The sequence below is a fragment of the Microcaecilia unicolor genome, chromosome 1 (genome assembly GCF_901765095.1).
Source record: "Microcaecilia unicolor chromosome 1, aMicUni1.1, whole genome shotgun sequence".
Taxonomy (NCBI): Eukaryota; Metazoa; Chordata; class Amphibia; order Gymnophiona; family Siphonopidae; genus Microcaecilia; species Microcaecilia unicolor.
Window position 1 is genome coordinate 427,472,053 of NC_044031.1, and position 22,754 is coordinate 427,494,806.

The window sequence follows — 22,754 nt, forward strand, 5'->3', positions numbered from 1 at the left end:
TAACATAGTAAATGACGGCAGAAAAAGACCTGCATGGTCCATCCAGTCTGCCCTACAAGATAAACTCATATGTGCTACTTTTTGTGTATACCTTACCTTGATTTGTACCTGTCCTTTTCAGGGCACAGACCGTGTAAGTCTGCCCAGCACTATCCCCACCTCCCGCCACCAGCTCTGCCACCCAATCTCGGCTAAGCGCCTTAGGATCCATTCCTTCTGAACAGGATTCCTTTATGTTTATCCCACGCGTGTTTGAATTCTGTTACCGTTTTCATTTCCACCACCTCCAGCGGGAGGGCATTCCAAGCATCCACTACTCTCTCCGTGAAAAAATACTTCCTGACATTTTTCTTGAGTCTGCACCCCTTCAATCTCATTTCATGTCCTCTCGTTCTACCGCCTTCGCACCTCCGGAAAAGGTTCGTTTGCGGATTAATACTTTTCAAATATTTGAACGTCTGTATCATATCACCCCTGTTTCTCCTTTCTTCCAGAGTATACATGTTCAGGTCATCAAGTCTCTGCTCATACGTCTTGTAACGCAAATCCCTTACCATTCTTGTAGCTTTTCTTTGCACCGCTTCAATTCTTTTTACATCCTTCGCAAGGTACGGCCTCCAAAACTGAACACAATACTCTAGGTGGGGCCTCACCAACGACTTATACAGGGGCATCAACACCTCCTTTCTTCTGCTGGTCATACCTCTCTCTATACAGCCTAACAACCTTCTAGCTACGGCCACCGCATTGAATTTCTGGATTTGCGGAGTCGGCTAAGACATAGTCGGTTGAGTGCAATATTCAGCACTTAACCAACTCTGGGTTACCGCATAAAGATAGGACTGCAAACCAGTCAGTCCGATTTATGTGATGACCTGGCCAGTTAAGTTCTGAATATTGCTCTCAACCGGCCAAGCACCGACTCCGCCACCAGAATACCCTCAAGAGAACTGGTTTTCAGTTTGACACTAACCAATTCATTTCAGTGGTGCTAACTGGTTAAGTGCTGCTGAAAATGACCAGTTTAGTCCTGAACAAGCAATTTAAGTGGCCAGGAGCCATTTCTGGCTGGTTAAATCACATTGAATATTGATCCTGTTGTTGTTGTTGTTGTTGTTATTATTATTATTTATAATTAACACTTAACAATAATTTAGTAGCAATCAAGCCACTCTGAAGAGCATATAATTAACTATTAACTTTTGTATAGATAGAGATATATTGGAAGATTAACATACTGAAGGTTAGAGCAGAATTATTTAAATACAAGAACACATCTAATATTTTGATTATGTATGTAATGTTGTAATCCGCTGGGAGCTGTGGACTATGCAGAATATAAAGGTTTTAAATAAGTAAATAAAAGAAAAAGAATAGTTCAGTGAGGAATGTGGCAATGATGTAGGTGGAATGCACACTAGTGTTCTCCTTTCTTGTAGCCCTAATCTTGTCTCTTTGGCCTGCTGTCTTGAAAAAACAAACGACTTGTGTAGGCCATCCAAGTCCGGTTCACTTTTTCAATTGCATATAGTGCTAGATTCTATATATGGTGCCTAACATGTCAGTGCCGAAACATACCTGCGTAAACAGTATTCTATAAGCTGCGCCTAAAGTTCAGTGTGGTTTATAGAATACATGCTTAAGACGAGAGTCATGCATAAATTTAGGCATGGCCATTTGCACCATTGAAAATGTGGTGCAAATACCCACGCCTAAATTTACGAGCAGAGCACCATTAATCTGTAATTACACATGTAACTTGAAGCCATGCCCCTGTTCTGCCCTGAAATGCCCATGACCCTCCCATTTCTGTGCAGTGGTGTAGCTATGTGGAGCCACAGGGGCCTGGTCCCCCCCCCCCAAATTTCCTGTGGTCCCTTGGTTTTGCTGGCGGAGGTCCCCAAACCCCAGCATTGGTCTCCGCCACGTTGCCTGCCCTGTTCTGTCTTCCCCTCACATCCGGCACTCTCTTTTTAGTGAAACTGAACAGGGCAGGCAACGTGGCGGCAGCGCCAGAGACTAGCGCTGGACAATACTTCAGCTGGTTGGAGTTGAGGACCCCTGCCAGCCAAGGTATTTGCTGCGGCAGTGGGTGGGGAGCAGCAGGGCGGTGGTGGTGGGGGGTGGCAGACCAAAATGTGCCCCCCCACCTTGGGCTCTGGCCCCCTCCCACACGAGGTCCCCTGTTTCCATGCCCCCTTTTTTGGACTGCATGTAAATTTTAGGTGTGGATCCTACACCTAACTTTACGTGCCTTGGTCCCAATTAAATGTAATTGGCACTAATTGGCTTGTTATTCAATTAAATTATGCACACAAATCAGGAACATGCCTAAATTTGCACATGCAATTTTTGGTGACCTTTATGGAATCAGGGGAACGGTGGTTTTTTCCAGTATGGTACACATAGAAAACACACTGCTTTTACCATCTGAGATTACCTCACCTGTATCTTGTAATTATATTTGCAGCAATTCAGATTGCAGTATCTTCTGACACTCAACAATTTTTTAGTAATTGGATGGCAGACGAAGTTACTGGAGCTACACTGGGTATCATTGGAATGGGCCGTGTTGGGCTCAAGGTTGCTCAGCGAGCCAAAGCCTTTGAAATGAAAATTCTGTATCACAACAGAAACCAAAGGTAATAAAGACTTTTGTAAATCTTCTTGCACAAATACTGCTCTTATCATTCTATTTCTTTAAAAGATGTTGTAGGAATATGACTGTTTGAATACATTGTAAATTTATGGGGTCAATATTCAAAGCGATTTAACCAGCCAGAAACAACCTGTTCGAGGCTGTCCATTAATTTTCAGCTGCACTTAACCAGTTAGTGCTGCTGAAAATAACCGGCTATTTGGTGCGTGTTCTGGAGGCAGGGTCCGCGTTTGAGTTAAGTGCCAATACGCAGCATTTAACCAGCCAGGTTAACCACATAAATAGGACTGCATGAAAGTCAGTCCTACCTTTGGGGCCCTTTTACAAAGTGGCGGTAAACCCAATGCGGGCTTACCGCACACTAACCCGGAACTACCGCCGACCCAATGTGGCCACCAATGGTAGTTCCGCCTTGAGCATGCGCCATTTCCGGCACACCGGAAATTTTTTTTTTTTAATTTTATAGTGCGGCGTAACCTGGCGATAATCAGGCATCACCATGTGCTATCCGGTTACTGCCAAGTTACCATGGGAGCCCTCAGTGGGTGGCAGTAAGTGCTTCCCCTCCGCATGGCCATTTTTTTAAGGGGCTTTTTAACCCCTGCAGTAAAAAGGGCTCTGGCGTGCGGTAAAGATGGCCCTGCTGCTACCACAGGGCCGTTTTTCCTGCAGCTTAGTAAAAGGACTCCTTTATACCAGATAAGTGCTGAATACTGCACTTAACCAGCTATGTGTCAGCCGGCTCTGGAAACCTGGAAATTCAATGCCGGTAACTGGACGTGGCCCAGCGTTGAACTTCTGGATTTAATGGCTGAATATTGGGCACTTACGGCTTTAACAGATTAATTCCTTAAATCAGTTTTCTTCTTTCATTTGGGTTTCTAACTCGGTTCTTGGGGCTCACCCAGCCAGTTGGGGTTTTCAGGATATTCCCACTGATGGAGAGAATGGGGTAGAAAAAGCACTCAGAATATAAGCAGCCACATTAAAGTTTGTAATTCATTCAGTCACTGGCTTAAGAAACCTTCCCAATCCATTCAAAATTTCAATTATATAAAAATGTGATTATTATATGATTTTTTAATATAATATTTTTTTATAATAATCTTTTTCCATAAAACTGTTCTCTGTCATCAGTTTCATAATACACTAATTCAAAAACAGATTTGTCCAAAGTGGATTACAACATATAAAACTGAATGAAATATATCATATATTTAAAAGCAGGTTAGAACAGAATAAAACTTAAACAAAAAATGCTAGATTAAACAAATAGATTTTAACTTGTGTATGAAACACTAAAAAATCATCTTGTAGCTGGATTTCAGCTGGTAACATATTTTACAAATGTGGGCCAGAAATTGACAAAGATCAATCTCGTCTGACAGAAAAAAATGAGCCTGTTGTACTGTAGGAATCATTTATTGTTTATTTAAATTTGATATACATCCTGGCTTCTACAGATCAGGGCGGCTTATAATTAAAGCATATACAATCTTAGGGCCCTGTTTACTAAGCCGTGCTGCAGGTGCACAAACTGTTTAGCGCACACTAAAAATTAGTGCACGCTAATGCAAGAGACACCCATAGGAATATAATCAGGCTTATTTTCAAAAGAGAAGGACGCCCATCTTTCGACAGAAATCGGAAGATGGGTGTCCTCACAGGATCACCCAAAGCGGCATAATCGAAAGCCGATTTTGGGCGTCCCCAACTGCTTTCCGTCGCGGGGACGACCAAAGTTCACGGGGGGCGTGTTGGAGGATAGCGAAGGCGGGACTTGGGCATGCCTAACACATGGGCGTCCTCAACCCATAATGGAAAAAAAGGGCGTCCCTGATGAGCATTTGGACGACTTTACCTGGTCCTGTTTTTCTTACGACCAAGGCACAAAAAGGTGCCCGAACTGACCAGATGACCACCGGAGAAAATTGGGGATGACCTCCCCTTACTACTCCCCCAGTGGTCACTAACCCCCTCCCACCCTCAAAAAACAACTTTAAAAATATGTCGTGCCAGCCTCTATGCCAGCCTCAAATGTCATACTCAGGTCCATCGCAGCAGTATGCAGGTACCTGGAGCAGTTTTAGTGGGTGCAGTACACTTCAGGCAGGTGGACCCAGGTCCATCCCCCCTACCTGTTACACTTGTGGTGGTAAATGTGAGCCCTCCAAAACCCACCAGAAACCCACTGTACCCACATTTAGGTGCCCCCTTCACCCATAAGACCTATGGTAGTGGTGTACAGTTGTGGGTTTTGTGGGGGGGGGGGGGGGTTGGGGGGCTCAGCACACACAGTAAGGGAGCTATGTACCTGGGAGCAATTTCTGAAGTCCACTGCAGTGCTCCCTAGGGTGCCTGGTTGGTGTCCTGGCATGTCAGGGGGACCAGTGCACTACGAATGCTGGCTCCTCCCACAACCAAAGGGCTTGCATTTGGTCATTTCTGAGGTGGGCGTCCTTGGTTTCCATTTTTGCTGAAAATCAGAAATGACCAAGTCTAGGGATGACCATCTCTAGGGACGACCTAAATGTCAAGATTTGGGCGTCCACGACTGTATTATCGAAATGAAAGACGCCCATCTTGTTTCGATAATATGGATTTCCCCGCCCCTTTGCCGGGATGTTTTGCGAGGACGTCCTCAGCAAAACTTGGGCGTCCCTTTCGATTATGCCCCTCAATGCGTGTCTCTATCATTAGTGCGTGCTCATTTTTAGCTCGTTGTAAAAAGTTTGCACGCCTACAATGCAACTTAGTAAACAGGGCCCTTAGAAAAGAACATCATAAAACATTATAGGAAAGACCTAACTTATAGAAAGAGAGAAGAAACAACCCCACTAATAGTGCACTGCATCAGCCATTTAAGTCAATCTGGTCTCCGCTTGTATTTGTTGACTGCTTGGATATGCTTAATAAGCTCAGAACCTAACCTGTCTAATGCAGGGTTCTGGGGTAAATTATTATGAGCACTAACACTAGTGGTAAGTGATTGTCCATCTTTCCACACTTCAGTTGATAGCATGCAACTTTTCATGTTGCAGAGAATTGCTTGTTTGTGTACGTAATTCTATATTGATGAGTGTGAAGTGTATTGACACTTGTTTCCTTTACACTCCTTCCAAGGCTTCCAATACCATTTCTATGCTGATGACTCCAATACCTACCTCTTTACACCAGAAATTGTAGCAAGAATCCAGTCCCAAATTTTAGCCTGCTTGTCTTAACATAGCCAAGAGGGAATGAAAAATTATAAAATTAAATAACATTTTCTTTGTGGAATAACAGGAAGATATTCTATACAAGCATCTTAACATATAATTTATATCAAATATTTGGATATACCAATTCACACAAATATAACATAAACATGTTAGAAAGTCCAGTAATGCAAATCTGTTGGCCTATTTCTGGAGCATAGAAGAACCTCATTTTCTCCTTTTGCATTTCATCAGTATCTGTACACTCGCTGGTTCAGAAGATATAATCCAGAATTCCCAATGTCTATTGTAATCTTGAGTTTCACTGGCTGAGTGGCTGAGCTCTTGAATACTTTTCTTGAATTCCAGCCTCTCTGCTATTTTAGCACTCTCCCATGAGCCCTTAAATTAGTTTAAACATTGAGAACCATTAATTCATCAACCTATTTTAGTCTTAATTGGTTTTATTGTTCTTTCAGAAAAGAGGAGGATGAGAGAGCTGTTGGTGCCACATACTGTGCAAAGATGGAAGATCTCCTACAGCAGTCTGACTTTGTGATGCTGGTGGTAAACCTGACACCTGAGACCTGCAAACTGATTGGTGAAAGGGAGCTCCAGCTAATGAAACCCACAGCCACTCTGATAAACATCAGCAGAGGTATACTTTCCACCTTAGAACTGTTCACTTCCATCATTCCATCTTTCAGGTGTTAAGGAGCCAAATTTCAAACTGTCAATAGTAGGGCAAAGTCTGTGGGGACGTTCAATCAAGTCCTTTATTTTATAAGCATATCCATGTGTAAATAGGAATATTTACATGTGTATATTACATACATATGCAAATATCGTTTTCAGAAAGCCACTATTTACACATATGTTAGACTTGACCTTTTACCCTCCTGATTTCCCTATTATACAGTCTTCGCTAACTTCTGCTATGCTACCCTGGTCCAACCATTTTGTCATCCAATTTTAATCTCATGCTCGTTGCCTTTTCCTGCCCCTCCTCCCCCCACCCAAGAAATGGACTAGACATCTCTCTCGAGTTAATCCACGTGGAGGGGCATAATCGAATGGGGCGCCCAAGTTTTCCTGAGGGTGTCCTCGCAGGACGTCCCCATCAAGGGGCGGGGAAACCCGTGTTATCGAAACAGGCATGCAGTGGTCACTAACCACCTCCCCCCACCCCGAAAAAAAACAACTTTAAAAACTTTTGTCTTTTTTTTTTTTTTTTTAGAGTATGGGTGAAGGATGTCCTTTGCTATGCCTCCATCCCTGCGACGGTAATTGAGGATGTCCTTTGCTATGCCTCCGTCCCTGCAATGGCAGTTGAGGACTGTCCAAAATGTGGATGTTTCTGTGAGAAGGATGTCCATGCCTTTACTATGCCTCTGACAACTCCCTTTATTTATTTGGATTTTGGATCACAAGTAGCAGCAGTGGGATTTGAACCCGGCCACCTCTGGATTGCAAGACCAGTGCTCTAACCACTAGGCCACTCCTCCATTCCACTGCACTCTCTTGAAATTTGGCCGTCCCTGTGGGGGGGGGGGGGGCAGTTGAGGATGTTCAAAATGTTTGAAAGAAGGACGTCCACGCCTTTGTTATGCCTCCGCTGACACATAAATACCTCCCCCACTCAGGGAAGAGAGTGGAGTGGAGGAGTGGCCTAGTGGTTAGAGCACTGGTCTTGCAATCCAGAGGACATCCTTCACTCATACTCTAAAAAGACAAAAGTTTTTAAAGTTGTTTTTTTCTGGGTGGGAGTTGGTTAGTGACCACTAGGGGAGTCAGGGGAGGTCATCCCCGATTCCCTCCGGTGGTCATCTGGTCATTGAGGGCACATTTTTGTGGCTTGGTCGTGAAAAAAACAAACAAGTAAAGTCAGCCAAGTGTTCATCAGGGACGCCCTTCTTTTTTCCATTATCACTTGAGGACACCCATCTGTTAGGCACACCCCAGTCCCACCTTTGCTACGCCTCCGACACGCCCCTGGGAACTTTGGTCATCCCCGCAATGGGAAGCAGTTGGGGACGCCCAAAATCGCTTTTGATTATGCTGATTTGGGAGACCCTGAGAAAAGGACGCCCATTTTCTGAATTGTGTCGAAAGATGGGTGCCCTTCTCTTTCTAAAATAAGCCTGTTAGTTTGCCGTCCTCAGCTCTCTTGTTCACTCCTGATTTTGATTCTCTACCTCTGGTCAAACAAGCTTGTTCTTTTCATTCTAGTCTTACTTCTGCTTTAGACCAGATTGTTCCTAAATCCCATTCTCATTCTAAGCAACCATGGTATCATGGCAGTCTGAAAATAATTAAAAGGCATTTGCATAAAACTGAATGTAACTGGAAGAAAACTAGATCAGAACTCGCCCTTTCTACTTTCAAGGCAGAGCTCAAGGATTATAACTAGCACATGAAAAAGGCAAAATCTTCATATTTCACCTCTCATATTGCGATATCACCAAATTTATCTAAAGAAATTTTCCATCATCTGACATCTTTTCCTTCCAAAAATGAGCTCTTAGAAAACCGTTATTCATCCCATTCTAAAGAAACCCTCGTTAGACCCACAACTGCCAGCCCACTACTTTCCAGTGTCAAATTTATATTTTCTCTCTAAAGTATTAGAGAAGACAGTTTATATCCAATTCTCATCTTTCATTGAAAAATGTCTTGTTTTTCACCCTAGGTAGTCCGGTTTCAGATCTCATTTCATTACTGAAACGGTTCGTGCTTCACTTCTCTTGATAAACATAACATTGTCTTGGCTGTCTCTCTCGATCTATCAGCAGCCTTTGACCTAGTCAATCACTGCCTTTAACTATCCCATATTAATTCGCTAGGACTGAGAAGGCCCATACTCATCTGGTTCACTTCTTTTCTTTTGGGTTATTCTTTCCAGGTTATCATCCCTCAGTCTACTGCCTCATCTTGCCCTTTGCACTGTGGAATCCCACAGGGTTTGGTTTGGTCCTATCCCCCTTTCTTTTCAATTTGTTCCTTAGTCCTCTTGCCACTCTTATTCAATCCTATGGAATTTCCTTTCATTTCTATGCAGATGATATTTGATTACTGTTCCCTACTGATCCTTATACCTCATCTATTAAGCCTCTTCAGGATTGTTTTCACTCTTTTCAACAATGGCTTCTTGACCTTATATTAATACTGAATAAAGATAAGACAGTGGTGTGTAGGTTCACTGGGGGCCTCCACATCCCACATCCCCATCCCCATCCCTCCACATCCCAAGTATTCCTTTAGATCTGTTTGGAGCACTGATTCCACCAGTCTATTCCTCTCGATATCTAGGTATTGCCTTAGATTCTCCCCACAGATTTTGTCTCTCTGTAAATCTGGTTTCTTTATTCTCAGGCAGTTATGTTCCATTAGAACATAGTAACATAGTAGATGACAGCAGAAAAAGACCTGCATGGTCCACCCAGTCTGCCCAACAAGATAAACTCACATGTGCCATTTTTTGTGTATACCTTACCTTGATATGTACCTGTCTTTTTCAGGGCACAGACCGTATAAGTCTGCCCAGCACTATCCCCACCTCCCAACCACCAGCCCTGCCTCCCACCACCGGCTAAGCTGGGAGGCAGGGCTGGTGGTTGGGAGGTGGGGATAGTGCTGGGCAGACTTATAGAAGTCACTTTAACCATGATACTTTTCACACACACATTCTCTCATTGTTAACTACTAGAATACTAGTTTATTTGGGATCCTCTCATCACAATCTACACTGATTACAATCACTACAAAATACTGAAATGAAATTGTTATGACATGCTAAATGTTCTGACCACGTTTCTCCTCTTCTTTGGGAACATCTATGACTTATGGTTGAACAAAGAATTATTCATAAGCTTTTCACACTGACTTTCAAGACAGGATTACTGCAATACATGGCGAAACTCACTTTCCCTTATTCGCCAGCTTGCCTTCTTCGATCCATTAATGATTATCGCTTGATTTCCCCCAACCCCAAACAAGCAGTGCTCAAATCCGCGAGACATCGGGCTTTTTACTTTGCTTCTCCTTCTTACTGGAACTCACTTGCTTGTGATATCCAAGCTGAACTGTCTTTGAAAAAATTCAAGGCAGCCCTGAAGTTTTGGCTTTTCACCAAGCCTTTACCCCACAATAGGTTTGCTGTAGATTTGCCACTCCGGATCTCCCTCCTCCCTCTCTTCCCCTTTCCCTTTTCGCCTCCCTCCTCCCTCTCTTCCCCTTTACCCTTTCCCTTTTCTCCTTCCTTCCTGAGTTTTTTTTTTTTTTTGTTACATTTGTACCCTGCGCTTTCCCACTCATGGCAGGCTCAATGCGGCTTACATGGGGCAATGGAGGGTTAAGTGACTTGCCCAGAGGCACAAGGAGCTGCCTGTGCCTGAAGTGGGAATTGAACTCAGTTCCTCAGTTCCCCAGGACCAAAGTCCACCACCCTAACCACTAGGCCACTCCTCCACTCCTTGTCTTTCCCACCCCCTGGTTATGTATCCTCAATTTGAATGTTCATTCTTTCCTATCATTATTGTAGTTCCTTTCTCTCATTTATTTTAGATAGTGTACACCCCCTAGATCTGCCAGTGGTGGTGTAGCAAGTGCTAATAAATGTAAAATGTAAATAAGCTGGCAATCCTAGATACAATTCTGGAGACCACATCTTCAAAGTGATATAAACAGGATAGAGTCGGTCCAGAGGGTGGCTATTAAAATGGTCATTGGTCTTCAACATAAAGTGTATGGGGACAGACTTAAAGATCTCAATATGTATACTTTGGAAGGTTATCAATAGAAATCAAACAAATTAAAACATGGAAAAGAAAATAAGATGATACCTTTTTTATTGGACATAACAATACATTTCTTGATTAGCTTTCGAAGGTTGCCCTTCTTCATCAGATCGGAAATAAGCAAATGTGGTAGCAGATAGTGTATATATAAGAGAAACATCAAAGCATTATTTTGACAGTCTGACAGAGTGGGAGAGTGGGGGTATGCATGGGGACATCAAAGCATTTCATTGATATTCTAACAGGGTTACCATATGGCTCCAGAAAAAGGAGGACGGATTGAGCCAGCCAGGTTTTACTTCCATTGCTTTCCATTGGAAGCAATGGAAGTAAAACCCAGCTGGCTCAATTACTTCCATTGAAAGCAATGGAAGTAAAACCCGGCTGGCTCAATCTGTCCTTCTTTTTCTGGAGCCATATGGTAACCCTGGGTGAGAGGAGGATGATAAACAGAGAAATACAACTTTATGGTTTATAATGGGCTAGAAAACCCAGATCCTTATTAAGTCCTGTCTGTTGGGTGTCAAAATATTCAATCATTCTAACTTCAAAGGTCTTACGTTCTTGTATTGCTTTAAAGTTACCTTTCAGGATCCTTACTGTGAAATAACTGGTGCAGTGTTCTGGTCTTGTAAAGTGTTGGCCCACAGGGGTGGGGGCTTGACTGGCACCGGCTATTTTCATGTGATGTCTGTGCAGATTGAATCATCCTACAATCAGATTCAAAATTGACTACTCCCCAGAAAAAGTCAATTTTTGGGACACCACAGTCTCAATCAGTGATGGCTGTATACAAACATCTATATACAAGAAACCCACAGACAGATGCAGCTACCTCCACAACTCCAGCTTCCACCCTTCACATGCAAAAAGATCCATTATTTACAGCCAAGCCACAAGATACCACCGTATCTGCTCAGACCCAGGGGATAGAGACAGACACCTTGAAACCCTGACTGCATCCTTCAAACAGAAAGGCTACAACCCCAAAATAATCTCCAAGAATATTGCCTCCACCCTCAAAATACCCAGGGAAACTCTGCTACAGTAGAAAGAAAAAAAAGCCACAGACAGAATTCCCCTTGTAGTGACATACAACCCAGAGCTGGAGAAACTGAGAAAAATCATAAGGAACCTACAGCCCCTACTCCAGGGGGATGAATTACTGAAAGAGATATTCCCATCTCCGCCAGTGCCGGCCTTCCGACAGCCACCAAACTTAAAACACAAGCTGATCAGGAGTAAACTCCCAACACAGACTGAAGGTGAAGAGAAGGGCACATTTCCCTGCAATACATCCAGCTGCAAGCTATGCCAAAACATTTCACAGGACCCCACAGTCATTCACAAAGGAAAAATATTCAACATAAAGGAATCTTTCACATGCTCATCTTCCAATGTGGTATATATCATTCAGTGTAAAAAATGTAACGAATGATGCTATATTGGAGAAACAGGCCAGATGCTTAAGACAAGATTCAATCTGCATAGACATCACATGAAAATAGCCGGTGCCAGTCAAGCCCCCACACTTTACAAGACCAGAACACTGCACCAGTGATTTCACAGTATGGATCCTGAAAGGTAACTTTAAAACAATACAAGAACATAAGACTTTTGAAGTTAGAATGATTGAATATTTTGACACCCAACAGACAGGACTTAATAAGGATCTGGGTTTTCTAGCCCATTATAAACCATAAAGTTGTATTTCTCTGTTTATTTCTCTGTTTATCACCCTCCTCTCACCTTCCCATACCATCCTGTTAAAATATCAATGAAATGCTTTGATGTCCCCATGCATACCCCCACCCTCCCACTCTGTCAGACTGTCAAAGTAATGCTTTGATGTTTCTCTTATATATACTATCTGCTACCACATTTGCTTATTTCCGATCTGACGAAGAAGGGCAACCTTCGAAAGCTAATCAAGAAATGTATTAAGTTATGTCCAATAAAAAAGGTATCATCTTATTTTCTTTTCCATGTTTTATTTTGTTTGATTTCTATTGATAACTTTAAGAGTGGACTAACACAGCTACCACACCTCTATACTTTGGAAGAAAGGCAGGAGAGGGGAGATATGATAGAGACATGTAAATACATATGTGACATAAACGCACAGGAGGCGAGTCTCTTTCAATTGAAAAGAAGCTCTGGAACAATGGGGCATATGATGAAGGTGAAAGGGGACAGACTCAGAAGTAGCCTGAGGAAATACTTCTTCACAGAAAGGTGGAATTGGTGGAGACAAAAACAGTATCTGAATTCAAGAGAGCTTGGGACAAGTTCATAGGATCTCTAAGGGAATGATAGGGAGAGTAGATGGCATAGATGGGCAGACTGGATAGGCCATATGGTCTTTATCTGCCTACATTTTTGTATGTTTCTGTGTTTCTAAAGAGAATTGCAGTAATCGAGTGTAAAGGACCAAGGTCTAAAGAGCTAACTGAAAATTGCCAGAGCATATTGGCAACAATCAGTGACCTGAAATGAGTTTTCGTGGTCAATTGAGGTCTATCAGAATCCGCAAATTACACACAAAGATAATACAATGAGCCCACAAGGAAAACCATGTGAGGCTTCAGACAAAGGTGACTGTGACAGGGTTTATAGAACACTGCCCCTCACCCTTAAGAAAAGTCCCTCTCTAACTGACCTGGTCCATCTTAAGAACACTAATCCCACCCTGGGAGGAAGTGAGGCAGGAGGGATGGAGTTAATATCTAGGAAGTTTAAAATATAAGGCCAGGCTGAGGGTAAGAAGGCCCAAGGAAGAAAGAACTGAAGCCCCAGTAGGGTTAGCATTCGTCCGGATTTCCCCGGATCCTCTTTTTGAGGGCATGTCTGGGGCGTCCGGCAGGTTTTGCCCGCACGCACGTTTGTCCGGATTTCTGGACAAACGTGCATGCGGGAGGGCGTGTGTGCGGTTGCGAGATCCATCGGCGCTGTGGCTCTCCCCTCCCCTTCCTTACCATCTTCCCTGGTGGTCTAGTTACGTCTTCGGGGCAGGAAAGAGCCCCCTCTTTCCTGCCCGGAGCGCTGCCTTGCCCATCCTCCTTCTCGGTCTCGGCTGGGGATTCAAAATGGCTGCTGAGAGTTGAAGTCTCGCGAGGCCGCTTCAACTCTCGGCGGCCATTTTGAATCCCCAGCCGAGATCGAGAAGGATGTCAGCTGGGTGTCAGCCGCCCTCGCTACGGCACTGAGGTGAGCCAATCTTTGAGCCTTGTTCTGAGGTATGGCTGGAGCCAAACCTTGAAATACAAAGAGAGAAAGAGAAAACCAACAAACTGTGTTTGTGGCCTGGCTGTCCCAGGCCATAGACTGTGTTTTAGGCCCTGTAGGCCACAGGCCCTTGCAAATGCCTTTCCCCCCCTCTGAAGATGAGACTTTTCTTTTGTTCTAGATCTGTGAGGAAACAGGCCATAGATTTAAGTTAATAAAAGCAATTATTTCATGTTTACAATCTTGTCTGACTGTGTTATTGACAAGGCCACCCCTTAACCCTCGCCCAGTGTCTCACAGTGACCTACTTGCCCATAGTAACGCAGTCTTCCCTACTTTATTATTTTAGATTTAACGCTCACCTTTTCAGTAATAGCTCAAAGTGAGTTACATTAAGGTACACTAGACAGTTTTTCCTGTCCTTAGAGGGCTTACAATTTAAAATGGAAATTCTGTAACTTGGTGCCCACACTTCTGTGCCACTTATGCATGCCAGAGGCACCAAAATTGGCAGTTATGCACCCAAGTGCAGTACATGTTATTCTATAATGTAGCGGTGGTATATTAAATAAAGATTAACATGAATATGCACCTAGATTTAGAAACTCAAATACAGCAAGTACTCAGTTTTCCAGTTCTAAGTGCCTCTTAAAGTTGATTATTGTAATATCTTCCTAAATGTTTCTTGTAGACCACAGCACAGTTATGGTTAGGGTTTCCATATGTCCGGATTTACCTGGACTTGTCCTCTTTTTGAGGACATGTCCGGGCAACCGGGCGGGTTTTGCCAATCTGCCCGTTTGTCCGGATTTCTGGACAAACGGGCAGGCTGGTGGGCGGGCCGTCTTATGCTAGCCTCCCAGCCCTCCCCTCCCCTTACTTACTACTCTACTGCCCTGGTGGTCTAGTGAACTCTTCTGCCTTCGGGGCAGGAAAGAGCCCCCTCTTTCCTGCCCGGAGCGCTGCCCTGCATTCTGTTGCTGATCTCGGCGCTGATTCAAAATGGCCACCGATAGTTGAAGCGACCTCGCAAGACTTCCGCTCTCGGTGGCCATTTTGAATCGGCGCCGAGATCAGCAACAGGATGCAGAGCAGCGCTCCGGGCTGCAAAGAGGGGGCTCTTTCCTGCCCCGAAGAGGTCACTAGACCACCAGGGCAGTAGAGGAAGGGAAGGGGGGTGACGGGAAGGGGGTGGAGGGGGGGTGATGGGGTGTGTGACGGGGGAGGGGAATATGTGAAAGGGGGCAGAGCGAGGGCGTGAAAGGGGATGGGGTGGTGTGAAAGGGGCGGGGCATATGTCCTCTTTTTGGGGGACCAAATATGGTAACCCTAGTTATGGTGTTATGCTAGAACAACGTGCACAGAAAAATGGACCAAAGTACATGTTAAGATTACATTTTAGTGTTGTACAATATTTCTGATTTTTGACCTGATAATTTCTCTTTGGTATGTCTATAAAACATTTTGTGTAAACTTAGGTGGTGTGGTGGACCAGGATGCCCTGGTGGAAGCATTACAAAATGGGGTCATTAAAGCTGCAGCTTTAGACGTGACATACCCGGAACCACTGCCAAGGTAACACACTGAGATGTGAATGTAATCTATGCACCAGCCTCCACATGGTACAAGATTATGCTGGAACATATGTGGTGGAACAAGTTACCTGTATATATAACAAAGTATTTGTATTTAACTTTCCTGTAGGATATAAAAGCTAAACTGGTACCTAGAGGTATCAAGCTCAAAGAAACATGCCAGCTTTAGCAAAATTAGATAATACCTGAAAGAATAGCTAGCAGGGTGGAAGAGGATAAGGGAAGTGGAAGAACAGGGGGTCAAATTAAAAGGAGCTATAAAAAAAAGGACAGTTAATCTTTATGTTAAGAATGTAAATAAAAGCAAAAGGAAAAGAAAACAATTATGGTTCTTCATGGAGGTGGTTGACAAAATAAGAGGAAAAAGATAGCACTCATAAAGTACAAAGGATCACAAAAGGAGGAACAGAGAAAAGAATATCAGGTAAAACTGAAAGAAGTAAACAGAGAAATCAAGAAAGTGACAGTAGGGGTGAAAAAAAAGATGGCCAAAGATGTAAAACGAGGTGACAAGACTTTATTTAGGATTGTCCCGGAAAGGAGGAAGGCCATAAGTAGAATTCTAAAACTGAGAGACGCTAAAGATCGATTCCTGGAGAATGATGAGGAAAAAGCAGAAATGTTAATTAAACTTTCTGTTCAGAATTCACAGAAGAAAGACCTGGAGAAGAGCCATGGATAGCTAGCAAAAGTATATATCAAAATGAAGTAGATACAGCACCATTCCAGGAAGAGGATGTTTGTGAAGAATAGAGGGTGACAGGAAACGTTTTATCAGTTTCAGCCAAAACCGAATTTGCAGCAGAAATTCACTATGCAGTTTTGGCTGAGACTGAAGCAGAAACTGAAAACGATTGGACACCACCCCCCACCCCCAAACAAAAGTGGGCTACACTTCTGAGCCCCTGAACAGAATGAGCCTCCCATGCGTAAGTTCCCCTGAACAAAACTGGCCCCCCTCCTGTTGGACCCCCAGGCCCTCCTTATAAACACTGGAGGTCTAGTTGCCTAGTCGGGGCAGGAGTAGTCCTCAGTCACTCCTGCTCATGTTGGCTTTACAGTCAAAATGGCTGCCACAACTTCTGGCAACCATTTTGACTGCAGAGCCAGCACGGGCAGGACTGACTGCGGATTACTCCTGCCCCAACTAAGTTACTAGACCACCAGGGTTATAAGGTAGACCTGGTGGGGCCAATTTTGTTTGGGGGGTTGGGAGTGGGGCCTGCTTTTCTTCAGAGGGAGGTGGAATGTAGCCCACTTTTCTTCGCAGGAAGCACACTGGGCCCTGCTTTTGTTCGGGGGAGGAAGCTTCAGTTGCAGTAAAAAAATACACTGGCCGAATTCTAATTTCGGGCTTGTTTCAATGCCAAAAGTGAAACTGAAACTTGATTGGCCTCTAGTGAAGAACTTGGAGGACTGAAAGTGGACTAGATGGAATACATCCTAGGATACAAAAGGAGCTCAGGGAAGTTCTGGTGAGTCCTCTGAAGGCTATGTTTAACAAATCCCTGGAGATGGGTGAGGTTCTACGTGGTTTAGAAACGTTTATGTGGTCCTCCGAGCAAAAGAGGTAACAAAGAAGAGATAGGAAACTGCAGGTCGGTAAGCCTCACCTGTGATGGGAAAAATAATGGAGATGCTGGTAAAGGAAAGAATAGTAAATTTTTTACCAGTTCAGTGGGTTAAAGGATCTAAGGCAACACGTTTTTTACCAGAAGCAGATTATGCCAAACGACTCTGATTAATGTCGTTGACCAGGTGACTAGATATCTAGATAAAGGTCATATGCTAGATGTGGGTCCAAGGTGGTCAACTGGATAAAAAAATTGGTTGACTGACAGATGACAAAGGGTAATGGTAAATGGTGTTAATAAAGAAATAAAGAAAGTTGAGAAAGTGAGTATTGGAATTAGTAGGTTCCTGCCCAAAAGGCTTACAATCTAAGCTTACCAGAGGTAATGGAGGCTAAATTTGCTTGTGTAAGGACACAAAATGTATCAGTAGGAGAAGTAAGATTGAGTCTTTGGCTTCCCTGGTTGTCTGCATATTGTTCTAACCAGTAGGCTATGCTTTCGTTAAGAGAAATCTCTCATTTCCTATAAGTTAATGGTTTATGGAGAATTCCAGTAAGGGAAGCAGCAGATAGTGTAGTCAAGTAAAGCATTCCTTTGAATGAGACTTAACACCTAAGTGGATTGTGAGACAGTGTATCGTGAAGAAAGCTCTTCAGTGATGCTGAGGACATCCATTCTGTAGTAAACACGCCAGTGTAGTCACAGTCTAAAGCTCTGTAGGGCTTATTTACTGAACCATGTTAAACTTTGCAGTTAACACATTAAATGCAAAATTTAACCCATGGTAGCTGCAAAACCTCTACAGTAATTGTAAGGAGTGTTCCAATGGCATTTGGAGTAAGGCAGCCATGCCAGTGTTGGAGGACACTATTCAATACTATATAATGGCACTTCTGTTAATGCAGAATGCAGTTAACTACACCTTTTCAAGATTAGATAATTTAGAGGGGCATAATGGAACGGCGCCGGCCATCTACATGAGCGGCCATCTATATGGCCGGCACCACAAAGAGAGGTCCCAAACCATATTATTGAAAAAGATGGCCAGCCATCTTTTGTTTCGATAATATGGTTGGGGCCAGCCAAATGTCAGAGATGGCCAGGTTTGAGATGGCCGGCATCGGTTTTCGCCAATAATGGAAACCGAGGCCGGTCATCTGAAACCCAGCCAAATCCAAGGCATTTGGTCGTGGGAGGGGCCAGCATTTGTAGTGTACTGGTCCCCCTGACATGCCAGGACACCAACCGGGCACCCTAGGGGGCACTGCAGTGGACTTCAAAAATTGCTCCCAGATGCATACCTCCCTTACCTTGGGTGCTGAGCCCCCCCCCCCCCCGAATCCCCCCCAAAAAACCCACTCCCCACAACTGTACACCACTACCATAGCCCTAAGGGGTGAAGGGGGGCACCTACATGTGTGTACAGTGGGTTTCTGGTGGGTTTTGAAGGGCTCACATTCACCACCACAAGTGTAACAGGTGGGGGAGGGCCTGGGTCTGCCTGCCTGAAGTGCACTGCACCCACTAAAACTGCTCCATGGGCCTGCATACTGCTGCGATGGAGCTGGGTATGACATTTGAGGCTGGCATACAGGCTGGCAAAAAATGTTTTAAATTTTTTTTTTTTTTAGGGTGGGAGGGGGTTGGTGACCACTGGGGGAGTACGGGGAGGTCATTCCCGATTCCCTCCGGTGGTCATCTGGTCAGTTTGGACACTTTTTTGAAGCTTGGTCCTGAAAATAAATGGACCATGTGAAGCCGGCGAAGTGCTCGTCAGAGCCGGCCTTCTTTTTTCCATTATCAGCCATCTCGTAACCACGCCCCCGTCCCACCTTCCATACCATGCCGAAACGCCCCCTTGGCCAGCCCTGCGACGGAAAGCAGTTGAAGCCGGCGAAAATCAGCTTTCGATTATACCAATTTCGCTGGCTTCAGGAGATGACCGGCCATCTCCCGATTTGTGTCGGAAGATGGCCGGCCTTCTCGTTCGAAAATAAGCAGGTTATAATCAGTTTGAATATAAAGAGACTGATATTCAGCAGAACATTTCTGGTTAAAGATAGCTGGATAACTTATGCAGTTAACTTTAACTAGAATACTGAAAACCAGTTATCTGCATTTAATATCTCAAGGGCATTTATGTACAGGAAGAGAGCCTTTTTCAAGTGAAGGAGAGCTCTGGAATGAGGGGGCATATGACAAAGATAAGAGGGAATAGGCTTAGGAGTAACCTAAGGAAGTATTATTTTACAGAAAGGGTGGTGGAGGCGTGGAATGGCCTCCCGGTGGAGGTGGTGGAGTCGAGGTCTGTTCCAGAATTTAAAAAGATATGGGATAAGCATGTGGGATCGCTTAGGAACAGGAAGAATTAGGGGTTACAGAGGATGGGCAGACTGGATGGGTCATATGACCTTTATCTGCCGTCATGTTTCTATGTTTCTATATGGTTAAATTAATTTAATATCTTTATCCAGTTCATTTAGGCATTTACTTAACCAGTTTATTTTATCCAGATAGTGCTGAATATAACACTCTCCAGTTAAAGTTTAACATGCTTACAGCATACCTCCAACTCCTCCCATATGTAACGGGGAAAGTTTTGGTACTGACCAGGAAAGGGTCTAGGTGACATCGTTGATGATACGTTGAAACCCTATGCTCAGTATGCAGCGGTGTCTAAGAAAACAAATATATTATTAGGAAATGAATGGAAAACAAAAATGAGGATATTATAATGCCTTTGTATCGCTCCGTGGTGTGACCACACCTTGAATAGTGTATGCAATTCTGGTCACCGCATCTCAAAACAGATATAGTGAATTTAGAAAAGTTACAGAGAAGGGCAACGAAAATGACAAAGGGGATGGGATGACTTCCCTATGAGGAAAGACTAAAATGGCTTGGGCTCTTCAGCTTGGAGAAAAGACAGCTGAGGGGAGATGGGAAGATATGATGGAGGTCTATAAAATAATGAGTGGAATGGAATGGGTAGACGTAAATTGCTTGTTTACTCTTTCCAAAATTACTAGGACTAGGGGGTACACAATGAAGCTACAAATTAGTAAATTTAAAATAAATCAGAGAAAACATTTCTTCACTTAACATGTAATTAAGCTCTGGAATTCGTTGGTAAAAGCAGTTAGCTTAGCATGGTTTAGAAAAGGTGTGGATAACTTCATAAAAGAAAAGTCAAGATAGACTTGGAAAATCCACTGCTTATTTCTAGGATAAGCAGCATAAAATGTATTGTATTGTTTTGGGATCATGCCAGGTACTTGTAACCTGGATTGGCCAGTGTGGGAAACAGGATTCTGGACTTGATGGTCCTTGGGTCTGTCCCAATATGGCAACACTTATGTTCTTATGGGAGAGTGAGAGCTGGGCGCTGTCTGTTGGTGGAGAGACTCACTAGGTTTAATAGGGGAAGGTGTGCACAGTGCTTATTTTGGGGTAATTTTGTTGCTCCTGTGGTGTTGAGAAATCGCTGCACTGTATGCACTGTTGGCTCACGGTTTGCTAGAGGTGGAAGAGGATTTTGGAGGAGAGGCCCCGCAAACCCCCCCCCCCCCATCCCTGAGTATTCAGGCCCCACACCTGTTTCCTTGACCTCACTGATGCCCAATGCTTAACCAGGTACTGGTTTGACAGGGATACCATTCAGAACCTGTGTGGCCAGTTTCAACCCCTCCTAAAGCCCACAACCCATAGGAACAATCCCATCTCTGTCCACCTGAAGGTCACCCCCTCCCTCTCTTTTCTGGCCACTGGTAGCTTCCAGTCTGGCCTAGCTGTGAACTCGGGCCTGACCCAGCCCGCCATTTCCAATTGTTTCACCCAGTTCCATGATGCCTTCCTTACACACACCTCAGACTACATCACCTTCCCCACTACCCCCAAGGCCCTGAAGAGCAACATGGCTCAATTCTACGACTCACATTAAATGTCATCCACCATTTGGATGCCCACTCTACCAAACTCATAAGGTCCTCTTGCGATTTAACAACTCTGAATAACTTTGTGTTGTCAGCAAATTTAATGACTTCATTAGTTACTCCCGTCTCTAGATCATTTATAAATATGTTAAAAAGCAGCGGTCCTAGCACAGACCCCTAGGAAGCCCCAATATCTACCCTTCTCCATTGAGAATACTGACCATTTAACCCTACTCTCTGTTTTCGTTTAACCAGTTCCTAATCCACAATAGGACATTATCTCCTATCCCGCTATCCCATGACTTTCTAATTTCCTCAGGAGTCATTCATGTGGTACTTTGTCAAATGCCTTTTGAAAATCCAGATACACAATACCAACCAGCTCACCTTTATCCACATGTTTATTCACCCCTTCAAAGAAATGTAGTAGATTGGTGAGGCAACATTTCCCTTCACTATATCCATGTTGGCTTTGTCTCATGAATCCATGCCTTTGTATATGCTCTGTAATTTTGTTCTTTATAATAGTTTCTACCATTTTGCCCAGCACTGTCAGACTCACCATCTATAATTTCCCAGATCACCTCTGGAACCCTTTTTAAAAATTGCCATTACATTGGTCACCCTCCAATCTTCCGATACCATGCTTGATTTTAAAGATAAATCACATATTACTAACAATAGCTCTGCAAGATCATTTTTCCATTCTATCAATACTCTAGGATGTATACCATCCAGTCCTAACGATTTGCTACTCTTCAATTTGTTAAATTGCCCCATTACATTGTCCAGGTTTACAGTAATTTGTTTTTCTGTGGTTCATCAGCATTGAATACCGTTTCTGGCACTGGTATCTCCCCCATATCTTCCCACACTCCTTCCCATTCGAAGGGGCTAGGCTCTGGAATATGTTACCTATGGAAATTAAACTTTTACCATCAAACTCCTCTTTTAGGAAAGCTCTAAAAACTTAGGGTCCCTTTTACTAAGCCACTGTAGGGCTACCACACTAGTAGCGTGCAGCAAAACAACACTGCCACGAGGCATGCCATGGCAGCCTGGGTTAGTTTTGAGTTTGCCACACAGCATTTCCTGTGCCAGAAAATATTTTTTTTTCTAGTGTGGGAGCACGGTGTAGGTGTGCCCAGCGGTAATCAGCCATCGCCGTATGCTATCCAGTTACTGCCGGGTTAATGCGTGAGTCCTGACCACCTTCTAAATAGGTGGCAGTAAGAGCTTAGGCAGTAAATTGCTGAATACCAATATTGTTATTAGCACACGGTGATTTATGATTTCTGTTTAAAATAATGGAAATTACAGCAGCAGTAAAAAGTGGCCTCGGTGCATGGCAATTTCACGTGCCCACACTACTGCAGGCTACTTTTTACCATCTCTCTATATAAAAGGCACCACCAACGTTCTATGAAGCCTCCAGCCGGAAGTGTGAAGGGGGAGAGATATCCGGTTTCCCCATGAGTGTCTGCCCCGCCCTCGCTCTCTCTGTAACACAAACAGTGAAGGAAAACACAGCAAAGCACGAAATCAAATCGCTCTCTCTGTAACAGTGAAGGACTCAGAGGGGGGAGGGGAGAGACGGCAGAGGGCAGGGACACACACACTCCCACATGCACACAGAAGAAAATCTTGCTAGTCCCCCCGTTTCATTTGCATCAGAAACGGGGCTTTTTTACTAGTAGCTTAATAAAAGGACAACTTACTTATTTGAATAGTAATATGGATGTTTAATTATTGATTGTATTTTTATTAACTATATAT

The 22,754-nt window shown here is 43.8% G+C and overlaps 1 protein-coding gene across 2 annotated transcripts in view; it reads left to right on the top strand.

The window, feature by feature from the left end:
- LOC115475914 (probable 2-ketogluconate reductase) overlaps positions 1 to 22,754 on the top strand; it is a 51,511-nt gene that overhangs the window by 24,287 nt on the left and 4,470 nt on the right. For both annotated transcript variants that reach the window (XM_030211995.1, XM_030211988.1), the window contains exons 3-5: positions 2,471 to 2,642; positions 6,336 to 6,514; positions 15,356 to 15,452. In XM_030211995.1, the coding sequence (XP_030067855.1) occupies positions 2,471 to 2,642; positions 6,336 to 6,514; positions 15,356 to 15,452 (448 nt within the window). The remainder of the gene's footprint in view (positions 1 to 2,470; positions 2,643 to 6,335; positions 6,515 to 15,355; positions 15,453 to 22,754) is intronic.